This window comes from Episyrphus balteatus, chromosome 1 (genome assembly GCF_945859705.1).
Source record: "Episyrphus balteatus chromosome 1, idEpiBalt1.1, whole genome shotgun sequence".
Classification (NCBI taxonomy): Eukaryota; Metazoa; Arthropoda; class Insecta; order Diptera; family Syrphidae; genus Episyrphus; species Episyrphus balteatus.
This window is the reverse complement of record NC_079134.1, coordinates 54120588-54146247: the sequence shown is the minus strand read 5'-3', so window position 1 is coordinate 54146247 and position 25660 is coordinate 54120588. Positions and strand designations below refer to the sequence as shown.

At 32.5% G+C, this 25660-nt stretch overlaps 4 protein-coding genes across 9 annotated transcripts; 2 read left to right on the top strand and 2 right to left on the bottom strand.

Moving 5' to 3' along the window:
- The first annotated feature begins 2088 nt into the window (after positions 1–2088).
- Positions 2089–3258, top strand: LOC129920923 (probable H/ACA ribonucleoprotein complex subunit 1). The gene is made up of 2 exons (XM_056002445.1): positions 2089–2342; positions 2399–3258. Exons 1-2 carry the CDS (start codon positions 2297–2299, stop codon positions 3073–3075), a joined length of 723 nt encoding a protein of 240 aa, XP_055858420.1. The 5' UTR covers positions 2089–2296; the 3' UTR covers positions 3076–3258.
- A 2256-nt stretch (positions 3259–5514) lies between these two features.
- Positions 5515–6255, bottom strand: LOC129920922 (transcription initiation factor TFIID subunit 13). Its single transcript, XM_056002444.1, has 3 exons — positions 6113–6255; positions 5696–6035; positions 5515–5641 (listed from the first exon to the last, which is right to left on the bottom strand). The coding sequence occupies exons 1-3, from the start codon at positions 6155–6157 to the stop codon at positions 5619–5621; spliced, it is 408 nt and encodes a 135-aa protein (XP_055858419.1). The 5' UTR covers positions 6158–6255; the 3' UTR covers positions 5515–5618.
- Positions 6256–9595: 3340 nt separating this feature from the next.
- On the top strand, positions 9596–16230 carry LOC129920919 (DNA cross-link repair 1A protein-like). 4 transcript variants are annotated; one of them, XM_056002438.1, is made up of 3 exons: positions 9596–9690; positions 13965–15900; positions 15966–16230. In XM_056002438.1, the coding sequence occupies exons 2-3, from the start codon at positions 14990–14992 to the stop codon at positions 15994–15996; spliced, it is 942 nt and encodes a 313-aa protein (XP_055858413.1). In that variant the 5' UTR covers positions 9596–9690; positions 13965–14989; the 3' UTR covers positions 15997–16230. The 4 variants fall into 4 exon arrangements, with proteins under 4 accessions (XP_055858413.1, XP_055858416.1, XP_055858415.1 ...); XM_056002441.1 differs by having other exon boundaries at positions 9624–9642; XM_056002440.1 differs by lacking the exon at positions 9596–9690 and adding an exon at positions 9725–9838.
- A 4969-nt stretch (positions 16231–21199) lies between these two features.
- On the bottom strand, positions 21200–25129 carry LOC129920920 (uncharacterized). 3 transcript variants are annotated; one of them, XR_008773436.1, is made up of 5 exons: positions 25011–25129; positions 24339–24822; positions 24089–24259; positions 21823–24016; positions 21200–21756 (listed from the first exon to the last, which is right to left on the bottom strand). XR_008773436.1 is itself a non-coding variant. In XM_056002442.1 (5 exons), the coding sequence occupies exons 2-5, from the start codon at positions 24456–24458 to the stop codon at positions 21716–21718; spliced, it is 396 nt and encodes a 131-aa protein (XP_055858417.1). In that variant the 5' UTR covers positions 24459–24822; positions 25011–25126; the 3' UTR covers positions 21200–21715. The 3 variants fall into 3 exon arrangements, 2 of the variants coding, with proteins under 2 accessions (XP_055858417.1, XP_055858418.1); XM_056002442.1 differs by having other exon boundaries at positions 23953–24016; positions 25011–25126; XM_056002443.1 differs by lacking the exon at positions 25011–25129 and adding an exon at positions 24915–25006 and having other exon boundaries at positions 23953–24016.
- Positions 25130–25660: the final 531 nt, after the last annotated feature.

The window sequence follows — 25660 nt, the reverse complement described above, 5'->3', positions numbered from 1 at the left end:
TTTATTTTAAATCTACTTCGCTAAATCTCAGATTTGGGTTCAGCTACCCTAACATTTTCACCTACTTTCAATCCGAGATTTAGAATAAAGGTATAACTTCAACGGCCACTTTTTGTAAAAAGTCAAAAAGAGAAAATTTTCAAAATCATTTTGTGACAGTTTTCCGATCACAAAATTTAAAATATTAGGTGTGTTTTTTATTACCACCGGTCTTAACTGGACAAAAAAAACGCCTCGGGGCTTAACCTGATATCTTGGCAGCACTGTATATTGAATGTTCCGAAAACAGCAGACACAACAAAAATTTAGAATTGTCATATTTTTCGCTTTCGTCATTTGTTTGTATTTTTTATGTATGTTTTACAAAGAGATACAAAAATGTATGCTAGCAAAACTATTTTAATACATTTTGTCCTTCCAAACGTGAGTTTTCACGTTTTTAAACAAATTCTAAACAATTTATGAAAAAATTAGTTTGGTAGCACAGATTTAAAACTCTTCAAAAAGTTAAGCCCAGAGAAATCTCCGGGCTAAACAACTAAGCCCAGGGGGCTAAGGTGTTGTTGTATTTAACATGTAAATTGCTTAGCCCAGACTGCGTTTTTTTTGTCTAGTTAAGACCGGTTGTAATAAAAAACACACCTAATAAATTTTAAAAATCAATTGAACGTTAGTTTGAAAATTAAAAAAATGGAGGAACAACTTATTCGTTTTGAATTTGTAAAACAAAATAAAATGTTGTATGATAAAACGAATTCGTCATACAAAAATATATTTTTAAGGGACAAAAAATTTGAAGAACTGGCTTCAAAGCTGAACATTCCAGGTAATGATTTGTTTTAGTCTTTTTACAGTGATTTGATCTGCCTCCGATTCTTTTATTTTTGCAGAAATATTATAAAATCTGATGGTCTATTAAATGTTTCTTCATTTCTCGACGAAGCTACATAGTTCGACTGCTTTAAAATTAGCGGATTGCCAGGATTCTTTTTGAAACCAGTTAATGCTGTGAGGAATTCTAGTGTATTGTTTTTTTTTTTTATATTTTACCCTGTGTCGGGGAGATTTTCTTTTGAGTTTGAATCAAAACGACTTTTCATTCATATTTTGTATCTTTTTGTTTTCCATTTATTTCTAATCCAACTAATCTAGTTTATTTCTAATCCAAAATTAATTTAAGTTTCGTCTCTAAATTTAACAGTTTTCGAAATTCCGTTTCCGTTTGCTAATAAGAATTTTTCATTTTCCAATCCAATAGCAAACATAAAAACATTCAATTGACCTTTCATTTCCATATTTTTGCTTTCCTTTATAACTAGTGTGATTTAATTTCGCTACCTAGTTCCTTTGCACGTGTTTAGCTTCCAGCTTCCATTAATTAAAATAATTGTTTTTCTTAATTTGATAGCAACAAAATTAAAGAATAGATAGAGGACCCTACGGGACAAGTTTTATAAAGAAATTAAAAATGTTCCCCCCAGCGGAAGTGGAAGTACTCCCCGAAAAAAATGGAAGTGGATGGAACAACTAATAGGTGTGTTTTTTATTACCACCGGTCTTAACTGGACAAAAAAAACGCCTCGGGGCTTAACCTGAAATCTTGGCAGCACTGTATATTGAATGTTCCGAAAACAGCTGACACAACAAAAATTTAGAGTAGTCATATCTTTCGCTTTCGTCATTTTCTTGTATTTTCTATGTATGTTTTACAAAGAGATACAAAAATGTATGCTAGCAAAACTATTTTAATACATTTTGTCCTTCCAAACGTGAGTTTTTACGTTTTTAAACAAATTCTAAACAATTTATGAAAAATTTGTTTGGTAGCACAGATTTAAAACTCTTCAAAAAGTTAAGCCCAGAGAAATCTCCGGGCTAAACAACTAAGCCCAAGGGGCTAAGGTGTTGTTGTATTTAACATGTAAATTGCTTAGCCCAGACTGCGTTTTTTTTGTCCAGTTAAGACCGGTTGTAATAAAAAACACACCTATTATATTATAGTAATTCGATTAAATTTTATCCTAGTTTACATAGACCGAAATCCTGATTCAATTCGGATTCAAACCTTCTTATAAACAAGGCAATCGGCTATTGGTGCATAAAAGAACGCATATCTCATGATAATACAGTGCAAGTTGTCATATTTTGACAGAAACGCACGTGTTTGTCAAATGTGTAGTTTGTTTCCAAAATAACCTCGTGGATAATTCCGTAAAGGAACCGTTTTCAAGTTCGGTTTCAAAAATTTTTAAATTTATCATATTTATTTGTTTAAAACAAATATAAAGTTAAAAAAATGTCATTTCGAGGACGTGGCGGTGGCGGAGGTGGTGGACGACGAGGTAAATATAAATTATTTAAAATAAAAGTTTGTTGTAAATGAATTTGTCTTGTCAAGGTGGCGGTGGCTTTGGAGGCGGCGGCGGTGGTGGTGGCGGCGGTGGAGGAGGCTTCCGCGGAGGTCGTGGTGGGCGTGGTGGTGGATTCGGTGGTGGAAGAGGAAATTTTGACACCGGCCCACCAGATCATGTGACTGCTTTGGGACACTTCAGTTATCCATGCCAGGATGATCTTGTGTGTAAAGTTGACATAGATGATGTGCCATACTTCAATGCTCCTGTATACCTGGAAAACAAAGAACAAATTGGGAAAGTAGATGAAATATTTGGAACAGTGAAAGACTATTCAATTACAGTAAAACTTTCCGAAAACATGAGAGCAAGCAGTTTCAAACCTCTTGAGAAACTCTTTATTGACCCGCAAAAATTGCTGCCCATCAAAAGGTTCCTGCCACAACCTCCTCAGCCAAAAGGTGCAAAGAAAAAGGGTGCCGGTGGAGGCTTTGGTGGCGGACGTGGTGGCGGCGGCGGTCGTGGAAGAGGAGGTGGTGGTGGTGGCGGTCGTGGTTTCGGAAGAGGTGGTGGCGGCGGCGGAGGTGGTCGCGGAGGTGGGGGTGGCCGTGGAGGCGGTGGAGGTGGATTCAATCGCAGTGGCGGAGGTGGTGGTTTCGGACGAGGTGGTGGTGGTGGAGGAGGCCGAGGACGTGGTGGTGGAGGTGGTGGCTTCCGACGCTAGTATATTTATGGAAATCATAACTAATTTGTTCTTTTTTTTTAATGACTACTGAATGCTTTTAAGATACATATAGAATTTTGATACATAACAGATATAATGTACAAATTACATACCAGACTTTCTGATTCAACAATATTGTACTTTTATTTTAAAATAAATGAATTTGTTGACGTAACTATAAAATATTTTGTTTACTGATGGTTGGCAAACAAACATTTTCAAGTTTTCGTTTATTTTTAAACTAGATAGCAATAACCAATAACCTTTCAGGACCATTTTGTTCACTATTGCTCAACTTGGAGAAAGCTCTGAAGTTGAAGACCCCCACTTCAACTCAATAGTTGAAATAAATGTTCGAATTTAGAATTATTTTCTTCACTATAAGTCGAATTCAACTTGAAGATTTTTTTTTCATCTTGTGATTTTTTTCTTCACTCAAAGTTGTCTAATTTCAATTTTCTTTTGTTGTTGTTTACCGTGTAAAATTTTACTGAGCTGTTATAATTTTCAAAAAATCTATATAAAGTGTTAATGCATTTTATCCGTTTGTAAAGTACGTCACAAAGATAAAACTTCTGCACCATTTACTCATATGTAGACCTAAGGGCTCTGTTATAGCTATCAGTAAAATCCATCAGTGAAAATTTTGTTTCGCTATTTTGAATACTTTAAACTTTTGTTTTGAGCAAAATATTGATAAAATAAGTTAGGAGCTTATTAAATTTTTCCATTTTATAAATTTTTCTGTTCAGTAAAATGAAATTTCATCAGTAAAATTTATAAAATGAATTTGTGACTAAAATATAACACCAAATACATTTCTTCTTTTTCAAAAAGTTAGTGAAAATGTGTTTTTAATTTATTTTATCAATATTTCAATTAGAATCTCAAAGTATTCAAAATAGAAAAACAGAATTTTTACTGATGGATTTTACTGATACATAGCTATAATTGAGCCCTAATTTAATAAAAAGATTACAAAATCATTCCGAAATGTTCACGTTCCATACAAATGTGTCCATTATCCTTTGAAAGAGAAACTTTTGAAAAAGAATACGAAGCAAAATAAAATATTATTACGAGTTAAACGAAGCAAAACTAAATGAAATAATTAAAGAAAAGAAGGACGTAAAGAGTCAAAAGTGAATGAAGTTTTTTTTTTTTTGAAGATATTCATGTTTCCAATTTTTTTAAGAAAAGGTAAAGAATACCAATAATTCCAAAACTTCTCATAAAGGTATTCAGGTTGATAGGTGTGATTAATACCACAGGGCCCTACAGTTTTTAGAGTACTATCTAAGGAAATCCTTTTAACTGCCGAGAATATTTTAATGCATTTTTTTTTTTGGATTTTGTGCGAGAACCACAGTGATGCGTTCTTTTATTCGACAATGTTAACTATTGTTAACAATAGTTAACTTTCATCGTTCCTAAATGAGAAAAAAGTTACAAAGTATATTTTAATGCATTTTTTTTTTTGGATTTTGTGCGAGAACCACAGTGATGCGTTCTTTTATTCGACAATGTTAACTATTGTTAACAATAGTTAACTTTCATCGTTCCTAAATGAGAAAAAAGTTACAAAGTGTAACATCGTGACGTCACAACATCGTTCCTAAATCCAGTGTTGAAGTGTCAAATAGTTACATTTTGTTACTTTTTTCAACTCAGCTCCTGGACTTGAGTTTCAATGTTAGTCTGTCAAACACAACTAAATGGGGAAGAGAGGGGATGATGTGAGAAGAGAATTTCTTGTTTGTTTCCGTATTTGAAATTATTGAATGCATATTTTTGTTTCAATTTGCTTAGAATTCAATTAAAAAGAATTATTTCAGTACGAAATTAATTTTTTCTTGTTTATTCATTCATAAAATTAATCTCAAAATTTTTCTTTTGACAGATCAACAAAATGTAACATTTAGTCGTTCCTAAATCAAAGTTGACATTTTGTAACAAAATCTAACAAAAACAAATACAACGATTTTTTTGACATAACAACAATAGTTAACATTGTTCAATAAAAGAACGGACCACAGGAGGCACTGTTAAAACACCAAGTACTTTTCGAAAGATTGCTAACGCTTTTGATTTCCCTGGATTTGTACGGGGAAAATAGCATTCGGCCTAAAGGAGTATTATTTGGTTGCAGTTGTTGAAAATTTAAATCGGTTTTAAGTTTTCTGCATAAGCCTAATGTAAGTACGTCTATCGCGTTTAATTTTAGCAAAATTCTAAGGACTGAACTGTAAACTAGATCAATTGCTGTAAGTCATTGAATTTAATTAGATTAAACTAAAATCGCAGTTGGACATGTAAAGACCCGAACTCAAAAAGTAATTAGTAAATTCAGGTCCCAAAAAACGAAACATAAATGGTCAAATTTCCTTCATTGAATTTATGTAAAGGAGACAAGAATTCAAACGGCGATTTCAAATTTGAAAATATGACAGCAATAGCATTTTTGTTAATATGTAAGTTTATTATATTTAGCGAATTCAATTACAAAAAAAAAAATAATATTCTGCAAGCTTTTAATCACCGTTTTACTTGATTTTAGCCTCGTTCCCTAAAAATATAAAATATCAAATAAATGCCATTGTCCAATATACCAAATACATACCAACATATTTGATTTCATCAAAAGCTTTTCGAGCCTTCTTCAGTTCTTCATTCATTGTGAGAAGATCTTTCACTCGTGCATACTTTCGTGGATCTTTACGAACTAAAAATATAATGTCCTCAACTTGAACACGACCAGTGCGTCCAATTTCCATAGCCTTGTGTGTTGTTTCGGTTATGAATTCTATGACCAAGTCTTCGAGTAAATCTACACTTTCTGTATAAGGATTTTTATCATCTCCGAAACCATACATCATGCATCTTAGTTCCTTGCTAAATAATCTTTTTCGACCGGCTGATGTGGTCACGAACTGTTCTTCGCCCAATTCATCTTCATCAAACTGTAATATGAATATTTTTCAATATAGTGCTTGTGGGACAATATGTATGTATATAAATTTGTTTTGATTTAAATTACATCTGCAGCCTCGAAGGTTTCATCAACTCCAGGAGCACCCGCCATTGTTTAACTTTTAAAACAATTTGTAAAGTTTTTGTTTATTGAAATGAATTTACTTTGACGTTTGACATGTTGTTCAATTTAAAGACCTATATTCGTAGGTATTTACCATCGACAAACTATACCAAGACTGTAAGCATCGATAAACTATACCAAGACTGGAAACTTTCGTACGTCTTACCCCCCAAAACCCTTTTGTGTACAGTGTTGTCTGTGAATATATGTGAAAGCCACCACGTTGGTAAATGACGTTAACACGCACACATTTATTTTATAAATCACGACATTCACCACACATCCAACACAAACACAACGATAAATTGACGACATTCACCACACCTCGCAGCTTGTAGGCATCGACAAACGGGAGCGTATCGGAATCCCGCTTTTTAAAATCAATAAAAAAATCATGAGAAATAGACAAAAAATTAGTAAAACTGTTTTTTTTTTTGCGTTGTAAAGCCCACACAATATGTACCTTCAACACATTATGAATTTCTTTTATAAAAACATAAAATGGTTAAAGCCTTAAATTGAGTTCATTAGTAAAAGAAATTTCACTTAAGTAAATATCAAAATTGTTGAAATGCATTTAAATATAAGTTGAAATATATTTAAATGAAATTTCTTTTGATTATGTAAGTGTGTACTTAATTTGAGGTGTTGTAATCATTTCATGTTATTATTAATCTATGGGATTATCACGATTTGATTGTTCTTCTGAAACTTTAAAGTAAATATTAGTTTGTTAATTGATTTCTTTTAAGTATCACATTCCTTACTTTCTCCTATTTTTTTTTTATATATTCATGCCTATTACAGAAGACGCAGTGACTCAGTCCCCGGGAATCTTCTCGATCCGCAACCGAATCAAATTTTAATCTGTGAACTCCCCGGGATGAACTGTATTATCGATCCACGAAAACACACTAAACTGCTTACCGACATATGTCATTGGTGACACTCCCTTCAAGCAAACAGGTCCGACCTCGGTCCGAATCCGATCCGCCTGAGGCGGATTTGAGTCCGACTTCGGATCAGAAACTGGTCCGAAGGCGGCTCAAATTAGTATGGAAATTATAATCACCGCGAAGTCGATTGCATATGTATTGGTGTGGTGAAAATCTTCATTCCGAGAAAATGGAGCCGAAGGCGGACCTGAGTCGGAGCAGCGAAAACCTACCAAAAAGAGGAATAAAAAAGGGATGACGTTTCGCATTTGCGACCAAAAAAAGAACTAGATTTTTTTTTTCACTGAAACTGTTTTTTTTTATTTAATTTTGGCAAACGAAATTTTCACAATATATACAATATAAAATAGAATACATTTTTTCATTTTATTTTATTTGTTGTTGCTGCTGTTGTTGGTGTTTCTTTAGATGCCCAATCGCATGTTTCACCTTCTGCCTTTTTCTTCATAATTAGAGATTACATCTACAACACAAACAGAAACACATCATTTTAATCCAAACACTTTGAGCGATATATACAACATACCTTTTTTTGTTTCCATATTGTTAATAGTTTGATATAATTGTTTATAATTATACTTATATTTTATTAACAACGACACGACGCGACTAAACACTTCAACAAAAAATAACAAAATGACGCTTTTGCTCTTGTTAGCTATAGCCGTTTTTTATTATCACTTGATCCATATAGATCATTAATTAAAATGTATTACAACAACTAAATGAGATCTTGCAAGATTTCGATTCGTGATCCAGATGAAAAGCAAGATCACGATTCGTGATCCTGATGAAAAGCAAGATCTCATGTAGTTGTTGTAATGCATTTTAAGTAATGATCTATATGGATCAAGTGATAATAAAAAACGGCTTATGTCTGTCTACTTATTTTTCCTTTTCTCAGTTTTCACCACGATTCTCTTAGACTTTGTGTTCATACACAAAAAGTTGCAAGTGTGTGAGTGCAACCCCGCTTTTCTCGGTCGGAGGTCGGACTGTCTTTTCTGGACTCCGTTTTCTTGCTTGAAGGGCTTACATAGCCAAATGTCATTCTATCACTTCCGCACCGGCGGCTTCAGTAATGAGAAATCTTGTGAAAGTGACTCTCACTCCCGCCGCAGTGCATCTGCGTCTTCGGTAATAGGCATGATTATATTATTATATATTTTTATATATTATTATATTTTTTGTTAAAGGGTTTAATTAAATGCGTTTAGAACAATCTCCGATTTTGCAAGCAAAACTAGTTGTTTTATTTTTAAAAATCGCGCGATTTTTTAAATTAAAACAACTAGTTTTGCTTGCAAAATCGGGATGATAAAAAACGGGATTATAAAAATCGGGATTTTAAAAAGCGGAATTATAAAAGGCGGGATACTGAAAAACGGGATTTTAAAAGCGGGATTTTAAAAAACGGGAATATAAAAAGCGGGATATCGAACCCAATCTCGACAAACAATACCAAGACTGGAAACTTTCGTACGTCTTACCCCCCAAAACCCTTTTGTGAACAATGTTGTCTGTGAATATATGTGAAAGCCACCACATTCACGACATTCACCACACCTTGCAGCTTCCCTTCAAGCAAACAGGTCCGACCTCGGTCCGAATCCGCTCCGCCTGAGGCGGAGCTGAGTCCGACTTCGGATCAGAAACTGGTCCGAAGGCGGCCAAATTAGTATGGAAATTATAATCACCGCGAAGTCGATTGCATATGTATTGGTGTGGTGAAAATCTCCATTCCGAGAAAACGGAGCCGAAGGCGGACCTGAGTCGGAGCAGCGAAAACCTGCCAGAAAGAGGAATAAAAAAGGGATGACGTTTCGCATTTGCGACCAAAAAAAGAAGTAGATTTTTTTTTTCACTGAAACTGTTTTTTTTAATTTAATTTTGGCAAACGAAATTTTCACAAAATATACAATATAAAATAGAATACATTTTTTTCATTTTATTTTATTTGTTGTTGCTGCTGTTGTTGGTGTTTCTTTAGATGCCCAATCGCATGTTTTACCTTCTGCCTTTTTCTTCATCATTAGAGATTACATCTACAACACAAACAGAAACACATCACTTTAATCCAAACACTTTGAGCGATATATACAACATACCTTTTTTTTGTTTCCATATTGTAAATAGTTTGATATAATTGTTTATAATTATACTTATATTTTATTAACAACGAGACGAGACACGACGCGACTAAACACTTCAACAAAAAATAACAAAATGACGCTTTTGCTCTTGTTGGCTATGTCTGTCTACTTTTTTTCCTTTTCTCAGTTTTCACCACGATTCTCTTAGACTTTGTGTTCATACACAAAAAGTTGCAAGTGTGTGAGTGCAACCCCGCTTTTCTCGGTCGGAGGTCGGACTGTCTTTTCTGGACTCCGTTTTCTTGCTTGAAGGGTTGTAGGCAAACGTTAGTTGACCGCCGAGTTTCCAGTCTTGGTATTTTTTGTTTATGGTTTCCAGTCTTGGTATTTTTGGTTTATGATGGTACTGTTTGTTTTGATGAAAGTATGTACATATTGTTTTTGTTTGTTCATAAGTTAATTTTTTAAGCAGGTAAATAAAAGCTTATAAAATAGATTTGTGACATATTTATGTAGAATTCCTTTTCTTATTTATTGACTCCAAAACTAAAATCTTATCTAAGATATTCATAGATCGTATTATTATTTTCGCTGGACACTGTTATGATTTCGGTGTCGAGGTAATGAAAACTGTTTATAATAAGACCAGCGGACAGGATATGAGCTCTCTTCTACGTCTTCGTCAAATCAAATCAAAAGGGACAACTGAGGCCAAAGATTCGTTGAATTTCGACAGATTTCAAGTGCTTACCATATATGTCATTTCAAAAAATTTGGTTGTAGTCTACTTTTTTCGTATTCCAGTGGCATGAGTACCTAAGATACAGTTTGGTTTGATTCGAGTGTATCGGTATTTGTCAGTGCATTTGCCCTTTCATTCCTCTTAGGGTGCCCTGGGACCCAGCGAAGGGTAACTGTGTTCGTTGTGCTTAAATCTTTAAATTTATTGCGACATCAATCAACTAGTTTGGACTTGTTACAATCGAGAAAATAGCTTCAATTGGCGCTGCCAATATAAATATTCTTTTCATTGAATTCACATGCGGAGATATTATATTTTGCGCATTCACAAACTGCAAAAATTTCTGTCTGAAAGACACTACAAAAGTCCGGGAGTTTTATTGACCTGTTAATGGGAAGGTAGCCTGAAAAGATACCTGGCCTTACCACTAAGTCTGTTTTGGACCCGTCCGTAAATACCGAAACATGATCTTCATTGATGAAAGTTAACGTTAGACTTGTATAGGGTACAACTATAGATTTTTTTACTTGCGATATAGGTTTATAGAGAGAGTTTAGGATTCGTAAAAAAATTTAACTCGAGATAACAATCAAAAATATCGTAACGATGATAGGGAATGCTTAAAATGAAATTTTTTTATAAAAGCATCTAAGTAGCCGTAATATTAAAATGTCTAAACATTTTCAAAACATTGGCGCAAAATTTTAAACGATTTATTAAAATTCTAAAGCCATTTTAGTTATTTACTAAGTTAAAAATTAGTCTGCTTTTGACTTTTAGTAAATTACTAAAATGCCTTTAGCATTTTACTAAATCCTTTAAAATTTTGCATAATTCATTTTTATATTTATAAAAAATCTTTTTTATTATTTTTTTGAAAACGGGTTGATAAATTAATTTAAAATTTTGGAAGAGGTTTGTGTATAGAGTTACAATGTTCAAATCTTGGAAATGGGGGAAAAAACATTATCATGCAACATGCATTATATTTTAAAAATAAAGAGTTCCATTGCTCTGAGTCAAGCTCTTCCCACACCGCGGTAGCGGTACGGGTAATTTTATGAAAAAAGTTCCACATCTGTATTTTGAAGTAGTGGTTTGGAATTTCTTTCACTCTTACCGCTACCACATACACTTTTCGGGGAGCAGGTCAAAATTCTGACTTCAAAATTCTGACTTCAAAATTCTGATTTACAAAATTCTGCTTTTTTCAAGAAAATTCTGTTTTTCAAAATTATGCTTTTTTCTATTGTCTTTCAAAATTCTGCCACCAAAAAAAATTCTTACAATTCTGCTTTTTTTAATAGCATAATATGCGTTTACTATACCAAAATACACCTCATTATTGTTTTTTAGGTTGGTATATTTTCTTAAATGCTTGCTGTTAAACCATCACAAATAAATTTTCAAATTGCGTAGAGTACTGACTTTCTTATAACTCACATTTATACGAGTATACCGTTGAAAACTAATTATAGAAACGATGTTGTGTGATAAAGTATATTCCTTTTCTTATTTAATGTTTTCAATATCAATTTTTATTGAACTAATTAAATAATGTTCAATTATTATTTTTCGAAGATATTTATCATTAAAAACCTTTTCTCAATATTTTTACAATAGATTTATCAAAAAAATATGAATATTGCGAAAAATTCGACAAAGTACTGTAAGTAAGTAATCTCAAACAGGCAGGAAAATTAGCTAGAAGATGATTTTTCAAGAAGCAAGTTTGCGCTTTTTAACATTTCCAAACCCTTTTTTAATTTTTGGCAGAATTTTGTAAAACAGAATTATGAAAGGCAGAATTTTGAAAAACAGAATTTTAAGAAGCAGAATTTTGACAAAAGAATTTTGACCCCGGCAGATTTTTAACCCCAACCCCACTTTTCGGTGTGGTCATACCTTTAATGTCGCTAAAAATTAGGTTCTAGCTAATAAACGAATTCTAAATAATACTTGGTACCAAATTGACGGTACTATGGCTTAGTTTTATTGAGAAGAAATCACTTGGTACCGATTTGAGTACTTACGGTTGGTATAAAAACCATGTATTAGCTGAGTTTGAGGAACTAACCGGGACCGAGTCCTAAGTAGTAATCGTACTAAATTGACAGTATTAGGACCTAGTATTTACATAGGTGAAGAAATGAACTGAAACTCATTTGAGTACTTACTAGTATCGGTATTATTTTTTTTTTTTCATAGTTTTTATTAGTTTAAAAAAACTCTTATTTATCTTAACAAAAAATTTACAAAAGATTGTTTTTTAATATGAAGTTAGTTTTAGATTTGAATAAATTTAAGTTTGTTAAATTTTTCACTTCATTCGGGAGTCCGTTGAAAAGTTGAAGCCCTTTGTAGAGCAGGTGGTTTTGAGTTTGTGCTCGCCTGTACAGAGGTAAACGAAAGTCTCCAGCATTTCTTAATGCATATCGCTGATTTGTAATGTATTCCACATTATTCTGTAAATAAACGGGATATAAATTTTGTTAAATTTTGAATATCATGATTAATGCATTATATTTTAAACGCTGGATTACATTTAACCAGCCTAACGAGTGTAGCATATCTGCTATCGGAGTATACCTATCGCGTTTTAAAATAATTCTCATCCCTCTATTTTGTAGGACTTGCAGCTTTGTTTGATTTTCCATTGTACTCATATATATTATAGAAGAGCAGTAATTAAAATGAGGCAGTACAGTTGTGTTGTAAATTGTTACCGCACAACTCATTGGAACACATCTTCTGATTCTTCTAAGAAAACCTAACTTTTTTGATATTTTTGCACAGAGTTTATTTAAATGGGAGTCAAACTTTATTTTATTGTCAATGTAGACACCAAGATATTTTCTTTCCTTCACACATTCAATGAGATTGCCATCTATCGATATACATATTTATATTTGCATCATTACCATTGATGCACATACTTTTCGTTTTTGATGTATTTATTTTTAATTTATTTTTGCACAACCATCCGTATATTGAATTCACGTCTGTTTGAAGCTGGGTTTAAAGAGCAAGAATATCCTTGCCACTGACATAGATGAGGGTGTCATCAGCAAATAAGCAAATCTTGCAGATAGATAAGGCTTTTCCACAATCGTTTATATAGAGTAAGAAAAGCAAAACTCCCAACACTGATCCTTGCGGCACACCAATACGCACATCTAGTGGTCTGGAAAAAGTTTCATTTATTTTAACTCTTTGAGTTCTTTGCGAAAGATAGCTTTCAAACCATTCTAGTTCTTTACTTCGAATTCCATATTTATAGAGTTTTCTAATTAAAATTGATCTATTTATGGTCTCAAATGCTCGTTGCAAGTCCAAGAAAACTGCTAAAACGATATTTCCAGTCTCAAGTTCTTTCTTCCATTCATTTATGACCCAACTCAAAGAAGTCTCACAAGAGTGACCATGCCTAAAACCGGATTGTTCCATACAAATTATTTTCTCTCGCTCCACATAACCAGTAAGTTGGTTGCAAACAATCACCTCCAATATCTTTTCATATGTTGGCAACATATTGATGGGTCTCCATTGTTCTGCATTTTTGGCGTTTTTAACTTTCTCTACCGGGATAACATCAGAATTTTTCTAGCTATCAGGAAAAACACCTTCAGTTAGAGATAGGTTTATAATTTTAAGCATAGGAGTTAAAATTATATCCTTACAGTCAAGTAATATTTTACAATTTAAACCGTAGCAATCATTTTTCTTATTTATTGATTTTATTGTTTCTTCTAACAGTTCCATATCAATCAACTGAAAATTAAACTCTGTTTCATATATTTGTATGTTGTCAGAATATGGAAGAATGGGAATGCTTCTATTTATAACCCTCACACTTTCAATGAAAAATTTGTGAAACTCGTTCGCAATTTCTAAATCAGATCTGACTTCAATACCATTTTTATTATTATTATTATCACTAGGATACCCTATTCTCCTTTCAAGACTATACATGTGTTTATAGTTAAATATTACTTTTTTTTCAGGTAGAACTAACGTCATGAGTTCATATAATAAAATTGAAAACAATGGTACTAATGAACTCCAATCGTTATCAAATCCTGGCTTAAAGTATCCTGCTAATTTTATAAAAGAAAATTTCAATTCTTTGTGTTCGCCTTTAAATTTTAAAACTGACCAAGAATGTTTGATTGATCTCACAAAAGATGAATATAATTCCCCCATAGAAGACAAAATCCAAAGAAAAACTCTTACTACCAACAGACATAAAGTATTCACTTCCAAGGCACAAAATGATCCCTCAAGTTGTCCAACAGAATTAAGAAAAACATTAAAACAAACACATTTAAATTTTGTCTGTACTTCTTCCAAGAGGCTATCGAGAAGTAGACGAAAATCAATTTCTAAAAATGATTGCGAGGAAAAAGAACAAAAGCCCCGCATGAAACAAGAAATTGATTTATGTACTGATTCGGTTTTGGAAAATAATAAAAGTGCAAAAAGGAAAGATAAAAAACAAATCAAGTGCAAACTGTTGGAAACAAACCCAAAACATCAGTTGAACGAAGAAGAGATTAACTTATGTTTACATTCCGATAAAAATTGTTTAACTAAAAGCTTAAAAGATTGCAATAAAGAGAAAACTCATTCTGCAAAGAACCGAGAAGTAGTTGATCTGTGCCTAGATTCATCAACTATTTTTGAAAATTCGAATTTTGAATTTTCACAAAACACACCGAAAAATAAATTAAATTAAAAAAAAACAGAGGGTTATACAAGTCAAAATAAACTAAATTCGAGTAAAAAAAGGAAATCAGAAGAGAGTTGTTCGGATGATGACAAAAAAAGATTTGAAGAAGAATCACTGCGTCGAAAAAAAAGACCCGGTACAGTTGAATCGGAAAAAAATCAATGCCCGCCATACAAAGTAATTGAAGGAACATCTTTTGCTGTAGATGCTTTTAATTTTGGTTGTATAAAAAATGTTTCAGTTTACTTTCTGACACATTTTCATACAGATCACTATGTTGGACTTACAAAAAAATTTTCGATGCCAATATACGCCTCTGAGATAACCATTAACCTAATACGCGGGTTTATTTCGGTAGATGAGAAGCTGTTAAATATTCTAGTTTTAAATAAGACACAGCAAATTGACGGTGTTCTTGTCACTGCCATTGATGCGAATCATTGTCCTGGAGCAATAATGATATTGTTCCAACTACCCTGTGGAAAACGTATTCTTCATACAGGAGATTTTCGATGGTCTCCCAAAATGGAAATTGATCTTAGCCATCAAACACAAAAAATCGAACTTGTATATTTAGACACAACCCACATTTCGGATAAACACATTATTGGTTCTCAAGAGGAGTGCATAACCAAAGCCATACATTGTATTAGAGAATTAAAAAAATGCAACAAAAACAAAAAAATTCTTTTTGTCGTTTGCACTGATCTTATAGGGAAAGAAAATTTCTGGTGGTCAATTGCACAAGCTTTCGACTTAAAAGTGTGGTCGGATGGGAAAAGAAAAAAAGCCATGTCAATAATCGGGAATAAAGAGATTCTAAAAAAAATTGTATCAAATGCAAATGAGGCTGACCTTCATGTTTTATCTCACGCTGTGGCTGGATACAAGCAATTAGATGAATACTTTCGTAAATTTAGTGATACATTTGACATGGTACTTTCAATTAAACCAAAAGGCTCGGAAAGTTTAAATCCAGAATTTGGACACGAAGTGAATTCGATTTCAGTGAGGTACTCTGAACACTCAACTCACAAAGAGTTAAGAAGATTTTTGGGATTTTTATTGCCAACGAGGGTAATCAGTACAGTACCATTAGGAACGAATATATTCCGGTGCCCAAAAATACCAGTGTCTTGGCATACAAAAGAATTGTATGTGCCTTATAAAAAACAAGCTTCTTTATTGAATTATGTAAGAATTAAGGAAAGGTAATAAAGTTATGTTTATTTATGCATATGTGGTTTTTGTTAGTTTTTGTACAACTTGTTATTAGGCCGAGACTCCGCAACACTTTTCGGGTATGAAAGAACTTTAAGAAAAGATAAAGAGATAAGGAGGAGAACTCTAGGCACTCTTTAAGTGATGCTATTGACACTTGGCATCACGGCACCTGGTGGATAGCGACGAAAACCCGAAAGTTATATAGATTATTTTCCGATTTGCCGCTCAATGTTATTTCCATAAGCAAAAAATAAAAAAGTCCTCGAAAAACATTTATTTTACGAATTAATTTTATATGTACGAGTATCAATATTATGATTGTAAAATGATAATAATATGTGTTTATATCCAAATCAGGTTTAAAATATATCAAAAAGTATAATAATACCTGTGTAATTTGTATTTAAAAAGTGCAAGCGAATTGCCTGAAAACAACAAAAAATACTATAAAAAATATAGACATTATTAAATTATTTTTTTATTTGTTTTACTTTTTCACAAATAATAGTAGGTAAGCATTTTTTTTTTATTTCCAACAATTTTGAAAGAAAATTAAACCAAAATAGTTTCTATATTTTTGTAGTATTTGTTGTTGTTTTCCTGAGATTTGCTTGCCTTTTTGGAGACAAATTAAATAGGAATTATTATTTTTTTTGATATATTTTAAACCTGATTTAGATATAAACACATATTATCATTTTACTATCATAAAATTTATACTCGTTCATATAAAATTAATTCGTAAAATAAATGTCTTTCGAGGTCTTTTTTGTTTTTTTCTTATGGAAACTACATTGAACTGCAAATCGAAAAAAAAATCTATGTATATCATTTTCGGGTTGTCGCTACAAGTGGTAGATGTCGTGGAAAGCTATTTCCCAAGTCACAATAGTTAAAAAAAAGGATAATTAAATGCCATTTATCACTAATGATCTCTCGTGCGAATTTGGCACGACAAATATAAAAAAATAAAAATTCCTCGCAAAATTCTATTTCATAAGCGTATTCTCTATAAAATATGAGACAAAAGAGCTGTAGCGAAATGAAAAAGTAGAAGCCAAATTCGCTACCGTGTGCCTAAAACTTCACAAAAAAGAGGTTTGCCTACAGAAGTTTAAGGAGCCAAATCAAAATAAAACAATACCAAATGTAAGTAAAGCCGCATAGTAAAACCGCATTCATAATATAACCAGAATTTTCTAAAGGAAGGACATCCAGCCAGCTTTAGGGGATGCCCAACACTAAAGGTTAAGCTTACAGGGAGAAACACCATGAAAGAAAAAGGCTCCGCAAGAGTTTGCTTCTAATTCAGCCTGTGAGCTGACCTGTCTAGCAATAAGCTATGCAGTAAAAGCCGTTAAAGGACGAGGATTTAAAAAAGGCGAAAGCAACAACAGCACCAAAACCATCAGGCTCTAAAAAACAGATCCAGCAGAAGCCAAAACAACAGCAAACAAGGACCCCAGCTAAAACCATGCCAGTGAAGACAGGGCCAACAAAGCTCACAAGACCAGGCCCAATTTCAACACCACCATCGACGAATCATACTTGAAGGAGCTAGTAAAAATGCTAAGTCTATTCATTCAAAGTGAAAAATGATAAAAACTACAATTGGGTGAAGCTAAATCATGTGGTGAGGTGGCGCAGTGCGTAGTGTACTGGCCTCTGAACTCTAGCCATAAACACTTGGTGGTAGCACCTTCAAGATGTTGTTGTTGTTCAAAGATTATAACTTAACAAACGAAATTGAGCGCCTTTTCGGGGATAATCTACTCACAGTAATGCAGAAAGCCCGCAGCACCGTTCTACCCAATTATCTTTATTTAGAGAGAGTTTTGTGCTGATCTTTTAGCAGGTCCATTCGGATTTTATTTTCTTCCTCTTGCTTTTTCAATTTATTTTTTAGCTCTTCCTTTACAAAGTTTAAAAATTCAGCCCTCTGTCCTTTTTCTGTTTCCATAGCTTGTCTTTTAATATTTAATTTTTCTTCGAAGTACTTCTCCCTAAATGTTTTCCTCTTTCTGGTGCCTGATAAATTTGTTCCAGCTTCGGCGCGGCTGCTAAAACTTGGGGTCTATCGGTGACTGTTGGGTTTGAATTTGAAGCTGACGAAGTAGCTGGCAGCTCTTCGTCCAAAACCTCTATGTCCAAATAATCTGCTTCTACCGTTTCGTTTATTTCTGCCACTCCTAATTGCAAAGTATGGTTGTTTGACACAATGGGTTTATCGCCAAATAATTCTTCCAACTCCGTCATGTATGGGATCACGACTGGAGCAGCACCCGTCCTCCTCTGATTGTCTTTAGCCGTCTTGTAAGCATTCAAAAGAGTCTTCATTTTGTTTCGGGATTCCCTCTACTGTTGTAGAAGAGTCCTGAAAAAAGGAAAATAATTTCTAGTTACCTTTACCTATAAAAAAATTTTAATTTTACTGACTAACATTTTGGTAGATCATGTCCTCCAGAACATGCTTATATGCTTCGTTTTGTTTTCTAAAATTGTTAAATTCCTCCTTTCTGGCACCATAAATCCTAAGCAGCCCAAGAACTTCTGTTTTGGACCACTTTTTGCGATCGTTTATCAAATTGTTTTTTTGGATTTTTGGGTAAAAGTGAAATAAATATCGACTTACCTTTTAATTTGCTCTGCCATTTATTTATTTATTTATTTTTTTTTTTTTTTCAAAACAAAAAGAAATCTATCCACAAGCGACGAATTTGATAGGTCAAAAATCAGTACACCATCTAGTGTACTTTTTTTCAATTTGAATTTATTGTTAATAAAAAAAAACTAAATTTAAAAGTATAACGAAGTAGTCCTTGAAATACAATGAAAACAACCCCTCTCACTGAGAATTATTATTCGACTTGGGAAATTTTTTTTATGGAATGATGCTTTCTTAAAATTATAATAATAATTGTATATAATTTAAAGGACTACAACAGTATTTTATTTTGTTAGCCAATACTTGCACAGTTTACAAAATAATATGGCAAGAGTTTGCTATACAAAAAAACGTCTTTGACTTAATATTACTTATTTTTTATTTGTTTCAACAAAAATAATGTGCACCAAATCGATAGAAAATTTTCACTTCACAGCCTTAAACATTTTCAGGAAAAAAGTTTCCGGACCACTATGTCTATATCAATTTGTTACTCAATCATTTCTGAATAGCATTTACCAATGAGTTTTAAGACACTGTGTCGTATGCAATAAAAATGAGCTCAAGCTCTTCTCACTTTTTAGTACATTTTCTTGAGATCTATTTCATTTTCTTGAGATATGTAGATCACAAGAAAATGTACTGAAAAGTGAGATTAAGGCTTATTCGAATAAGGCCCACTTGGGACGAATGATAAATTTTATTAATGTGTATTTTGAAAAAAGAAAAAAAAAAAACAGAATCATAAAAAGAAATAACAGAAACATGAAACATAACATAATAATTGTATTTTGAAAAAAAAAAAAAAATAACAGAATCATAAAAAGAAATAACAGAAACATGAAACATAACATAAATAACTTCTTGTTGAAAAAAAAATCAAAAATTAACAAAGAAATAAAAAAAGTCCAAAGACAGGATCGTAATTTATTTAGAGAGAGTTTTGTGCTGATCTTTTAGCAGGTCCATTCGGATTTTATTTTCTTCCTCTTGCTTTTTCAATTTATTTTTTAGCTCTTCCTTTACAAAGTTTAAAAATTCAGCCCTCTGTCCTTTTTCTGTTTCCATAGCTTGTCTTTTAATATTTAATTTTTCTTCGAAGTACTTCTCCCTAAATGTTTTCCTCTTTCTGGTGCCTGATAAATTTGTTCCAGCTTCGGCGGCTCACACTGGGGAAATTTGTATGGGAGTGCGGAAAAAATTCAATAAAAACTGAACCACTGAATAGATTTGGATGACATTTTCAGGAATGACAGTTTACGTCGTAACAAATTATTATTCTTCATTTCCGCCTACTGCCACGCCCTTTTAAACAAATTTGTGAGAGTAATAAAGAATTCCGATTCTCAATTTACTTGTACTTATAGCATTTTTTTAAATTTTTTTGTATTATTGGAACCACCTTACCGATTATAAATACATTAAATGGAAAAGAATAACTCATAGTAGGTACTGTTGTCGAGGTCCACGTCCACGCAAAATAAAAAACCCAAATTACAGTTAAAAATTATTAAAAACAAAAAAACACTTTTTTCATATTTTATACAAATTTTTCAAAAGTTTATTCTTTTAAGAGAGCCATTTTTTCCTTAATTGAATGACTCTGATTCTTCTTAATAAAGGAAGGGGTCAGATGATCTGTATTTTTCAATAATAATTTCAATTTAAATCTTGAGACATTCCATTAGCTTTCTGCTTAGATCTTCGCATGAAATGCTTAAAATTCCCATTATTAATAAAATGTATAATAATAAAACGCATAATCCCTTTTCACTCGTTTTTAATTTGAATAGTTTTCAATATATTATGTAAATACATTTCAGTTACATATAACGAAAATTAATTTTTCTGAGCCAAGGTCAAAAAATCAAATGTAATTTTATTGTAGTAGATTTGTAAAAAAATGTGTTACGAATTAATTTTATTTTCTCTATTTGTCTTTTCGGATAAGAATTTCAAGCTTGCAGCCAAAAAAACAAAAATCTGACAAAAAGGAGATTTTTTACTTTTCAATTTTCTCGAAAACTAGAAGGCATAGAAACATATGGTTTTCAGTGTTTGGTAAGGAATTAATTTAGGCATTTTTCTTCATCATTTAATTTGAATTCGAATCACCAGCCTTGTCAAAAATAGTATTGGATGTGTTTTTTTTAATTTTTTTTTTCAAAATTTTGACTTTGAAATCTATTATTTCAAAAACAATTCACTTAAAGAACTTTATTTAAAAACTCAAATTAAGCCTAATATTTTGGCTTTTAAAAAAGGTATAATTTATAACTGTAAGTGTTACCATTGATTTTTAATATTTCTTTTGTTATTTTAAGTAATTTTTAAGAAAATGATTTTTGCGACCAAATGAGGTTTTCAATTGCCAATAAAAAACGCAGTGGCACCTGGTGGCACCCAAATTTGGTCTTCATCGAAAGGTAATTTCATAAGGAAAAAGCTTTTAATAGTCTCTAACTGTAGGCAAGTGTAGCTAAAATTATATATACAAAAATATGAAAAAATTAAGCCATTTTTTTCTCTTTTCTTTAAATAATTATATAAAATAATTTACATCTTTAAAATTAATAATATCTTCAATTTTCAATAGATAAATGATGGAATCTTTACGGAAAAATAAAAGTCTATGATTTGGCTCAAGCAAAAAAAAAATACACAGCTTTAATTTCAGGGTATTTTCACCTCGTTTTTTATACTTTCAACAACTTGTCCCTTCATAAAGCTCTAAAAAGTAAACTACAAGTCCGATTTTAGTAATTCTTTCTGATTTTGATTCAGATTTTATTCTAGAATTTAGAAATACTATAGAAAATGTTCTCCGAGGTACCTAAAATTTTGGACTTTTTTCCGCAAAATCCCCAGTGTGCGGCTGCTAAAACTTGGGGTCTATCGGTGACTGTTGGGTTTGAATTTGAAGCTGGCAGCTCTTCGTCCAAAACCTCTATGTCCAAATAATCTGCTTCTACCGTTTCGTTTATTTCTGCCACTCCTAATTGCAAAGTATGGTTGTTGGACACATTGGGTTTATCGCCAAATAATTCTTCCAACTCCGTCATGTATGGGATCACGACTGGAGCAGCACCCGTCCTCCTCTGATTGTCTTTAGCCGTCTTGTAAGCATTCAAAAGACTTCATTTTGTTTCGGGATTCCCTCTACTGTTGTAGAAGAGTCCTGAAAAAAGGAAAATAATTTCTAGTTACCTTTACCTATAAAAAAACTTTAATTTTACTGACTTACATTTTGGTAGATCATGTCCTCCAGAACATGCTTATATGCTTCGTTTTGTTTTCTAAAATTGTTAATTTCCTCCTTTCTGGCACCATAAATCCTAAGCAGCCCAAGAACTTCTGTTTTGGACCACTTTTTGCGATCGTTTATCAAATTTTTTTTTTTGGATTTTTGGGTAAAAGTGAAATAAATATCGACTTACCTTTTAATTTGCTCTGCCATTTATTTATTTTTTTTTTTTTTTCAAAACAAAAAGAAATCTATCCACAAGCGACGAACTTGATAGGTCAAAAATCAGTTCACCATCTAGTGTACTTTTTTTCAATTTGAATTTATTGTTAATAAAAAAAAACTAAATTTAAAAGTATAACGAAGTAGTCCTTGAAATACAAAAATAACGTACAAATTCAAAATTTGATAAATTAAAAAAAAAAATGGAAAATTCAGTAAGAGAAGTAATTTCAATACAAATAAACTTAAAACTTTTTAATTTGGTGAACTTTTAGGTCTATGCATTATAGTTGGAGGACGCATCACGGCAAAGCCTTCGCCGGCAACAGCAAGATCAAGAAATTGATGATGTTTTGTCGATGCTGACCTTAATATCAAATCATGAGAATGATTCAAGTTCAGATGATTCCGATTTCGATACGGAGGATCATCCGAAATGTGTCAACTTTGCTGATACAATTGACCTTTTCAGTGAAGATGATTTTAAATCTCATATGAGGCTTAAGCGACCTACGGTCGATTATCTTATATGTAAGCAGTAATATTGTAATGAAAAAGTATAAATTGTAATAGGTAATTTCATGAATAATATATTTTGCAGCGAGATTTTCGCAATCAAGCTATTCGGTAGATGAAATTGGAGGTGGAAGACCTAGAATTGGCAATAAGAAAGCAATTTATGTCTATATCTGGTATGTTTGCAACACGGACACATTTCGGCAACTTGGAAATCAGTTCGGCATTGCAAAGTTATCAACATGGCTGTCTGTAAACCGCGTTGCTGGCTTTGTAATTTCGATTGGAAGCGAGTACGTCCAGTGGCCACAAGGTTCTTTTTCAGACGAAGTAGAGCGGAAATTTGAAAGCAAAAAATAGATACCAGATATAATTGGTGCGATTGACTGCACCCATATTGCAATAAAAGCACCTACTTACAATAAGCATTGCTATTTTGATAGAAAGCAAAACTATAGCCTAGTTATTCAAGCAGTTGTGGATGCTGAGAAAAAGTTCATCGACATAACTGTTGGTGAACCAGGTTCCCTTCACGACAGCAGGGTTTTACGGAGATCTGAATTGTACTCAAGGGCAGAAACAGATTATATTGAACTGTTTCCTAACAGTTACTTTTTTTTGGGTGATTCGGCGTACCCTTCAAAAAGTTGGCTAGTACCACCATTTAAAGATACTGGAAATCTTACCGATGCTCAAAGGCGATTCAACTATAGCCATTCGTCAACGAGGATTGTCGTAGAAAACACATTTGGATTAATTAAAGGACGATTCCGAAGACTTTTAAAGTTCACAGAACAAACGGATTTAAGTGGTTACAAAAATAATAATGAGTGCATGTATTATGCACAATATATGTCTATCGCATGATGACTTATATGATGAAAATGAAGAAATTCACTGCGAAAAAGAAACATGCAATAAATAAAACGCACTTGCTCTTAGGGTTCAAGTGTCTAAAATTCGTAAGAGTTTTTATATAGAAATTTTTATACCTATTTAAATTTTATATGAAAAAAAATAAAATTCAAGCAAAAAAAAAAATAAGAAATTTATAAAAATATATTTTCAAAATCTTTAGAGCTGTTTTTTAAAATAATTTACGACTTTTACAAATCCTATAAATTTTGTAAACACTGCTAGTGAAAAATCTTATTTCCCTAATAAGATACGAGGAAACGTGTTGTCTATGTAAACATTGAACATTCAATTCTCAGGTGCTAAAATGTCAACAACCTCTAGCCGGATCCAACTGATGCCAGATTTTTTTTTATCATACGTTAAACAGTTTTGAAAAAAAAACTAAACACGATTAGTAGGTTATAAGCTAAGCAAATATTCAGAAGATTTATATTACAGATTACATATTTTTTCATCAAAATTTCTTTATCTTACCTGAGTTGAGTCTACTTTGTGTATGCTGTGTTTCAACGAGCCATATCAATTCACGTAGGGAACCCTAAAAAAAAACATTAAATTAAAAAAAAAAAGTTATCATTCACTCCATGCTTAGGTATTCAAAAACACTCACCTGATAAAGGATATCTTTTCGATACATCATCCCTTTGCCAAATTTCTTTTGGGACCCTTGAACCGGTTCCTGTTGGCCCTCATCATTAAGGTGTGGTTGGCTAGTTGCAGAACGGATGTTATTATTGCTACTGATCGTCGGAATGGATAATTTACCATTTTGATTTGTTGTCTATATTGATGAGGATTTTTTATGGGGATTGAAATAGAATTGAACAGTAAGACAAATAAAAATCAATAAAAGCACTTACATGGAATTCGTAACCAAAATCATGACCACCACTATACCGTCGTGAAAGATTCGTATCACTTCGGGGTATTTGTAGGAACTGATCCGATTTTCTTGAATTAAGCGGTGCAAGTTCAGCCATTTCAGCACTTTCTCCTTCAATCAATTTTAGGTGGTTCGATTGGTCGAAACATTGCAGCGAAAATTATGCAATTAAGGACTATTCCGCATATTTTGAGCATAGAAGACGAATCCAGAACTGCACACAGCAATACCGGTTGCCAGAGATCGATATTATTTCTCAAAATACATCGTAACACTGACAATGGCTCGTAGATAGATTAGACCAAAGCCGAAGCCAATTCCAATATCGATTGTGAAAATAGGTGTGAGGAGATTCTGAGGGAACATACTGATGATGATGCATTATATCGAAGCTAATATTGATCTGGCTATTGTTACCGGTCGACAGCCGTAACGGTTGAAAAATGGTGATCATATAGGACCTAAGGAGCATTAATGAAAAACAAATGTTAGGCAAAAAATCGATAGGAAGGTTTTAAAGATGTGACATTTTTCAAAAAACATTAATATGTACCTATAACAAATTTCACTTAAATATCAATTTAATACAATTTTACACAAAACGAAAAAAACTAAACCTGACCAACTAAATCAATCACAAGATACTTACATTTCTACATAATGAGTATCATCACCTAGGGGCCTATTACATAACACGAAACGAACGGCAAAACAACCATAGCCACGACAAACGATAGTCGCGACAAAGAGCGACTACATAAAACGATAATGAATTAATATTTTTTCAAGCGCAACTAACTTCACTCCTATATAATGTATAAAATATTTGATTATTTTCATTCTTCATTTCCAAATATAATGTATTCACATTTTTTAGCCGAACAGGAATATAACTGGCAGACACGAAATATTTTTTAAACGACGAATAAAAAATGTATTTATTTACATCTTCTCTTCCAATTAGTTTTTTATTTTAATTATTTCAAGAGGAATATCACTAGTAGACACAAAATATTTTCCCCAACAAAACCCCAACAAAGCCAAACGACAGCAAAATGTCAGTTGTATTGAAAAAACGAGTATCGTTCAGCCTTAAACGATTTTCGTTTAACGCAGTCGCGTGTCATCGTTTTTATACGATAATCGTTTTACGGAGTCGCTTTTCAACGATAACGAGCCGGTTTCAACGATAATCGTTTTACGTAATAGGCCCCCTGCATTAAATTGCACAATATGCGGAAGTCTTCGAGTGATAGATTACATTTGTGTGCAATTATTTTTGACGATATCAACAATAGT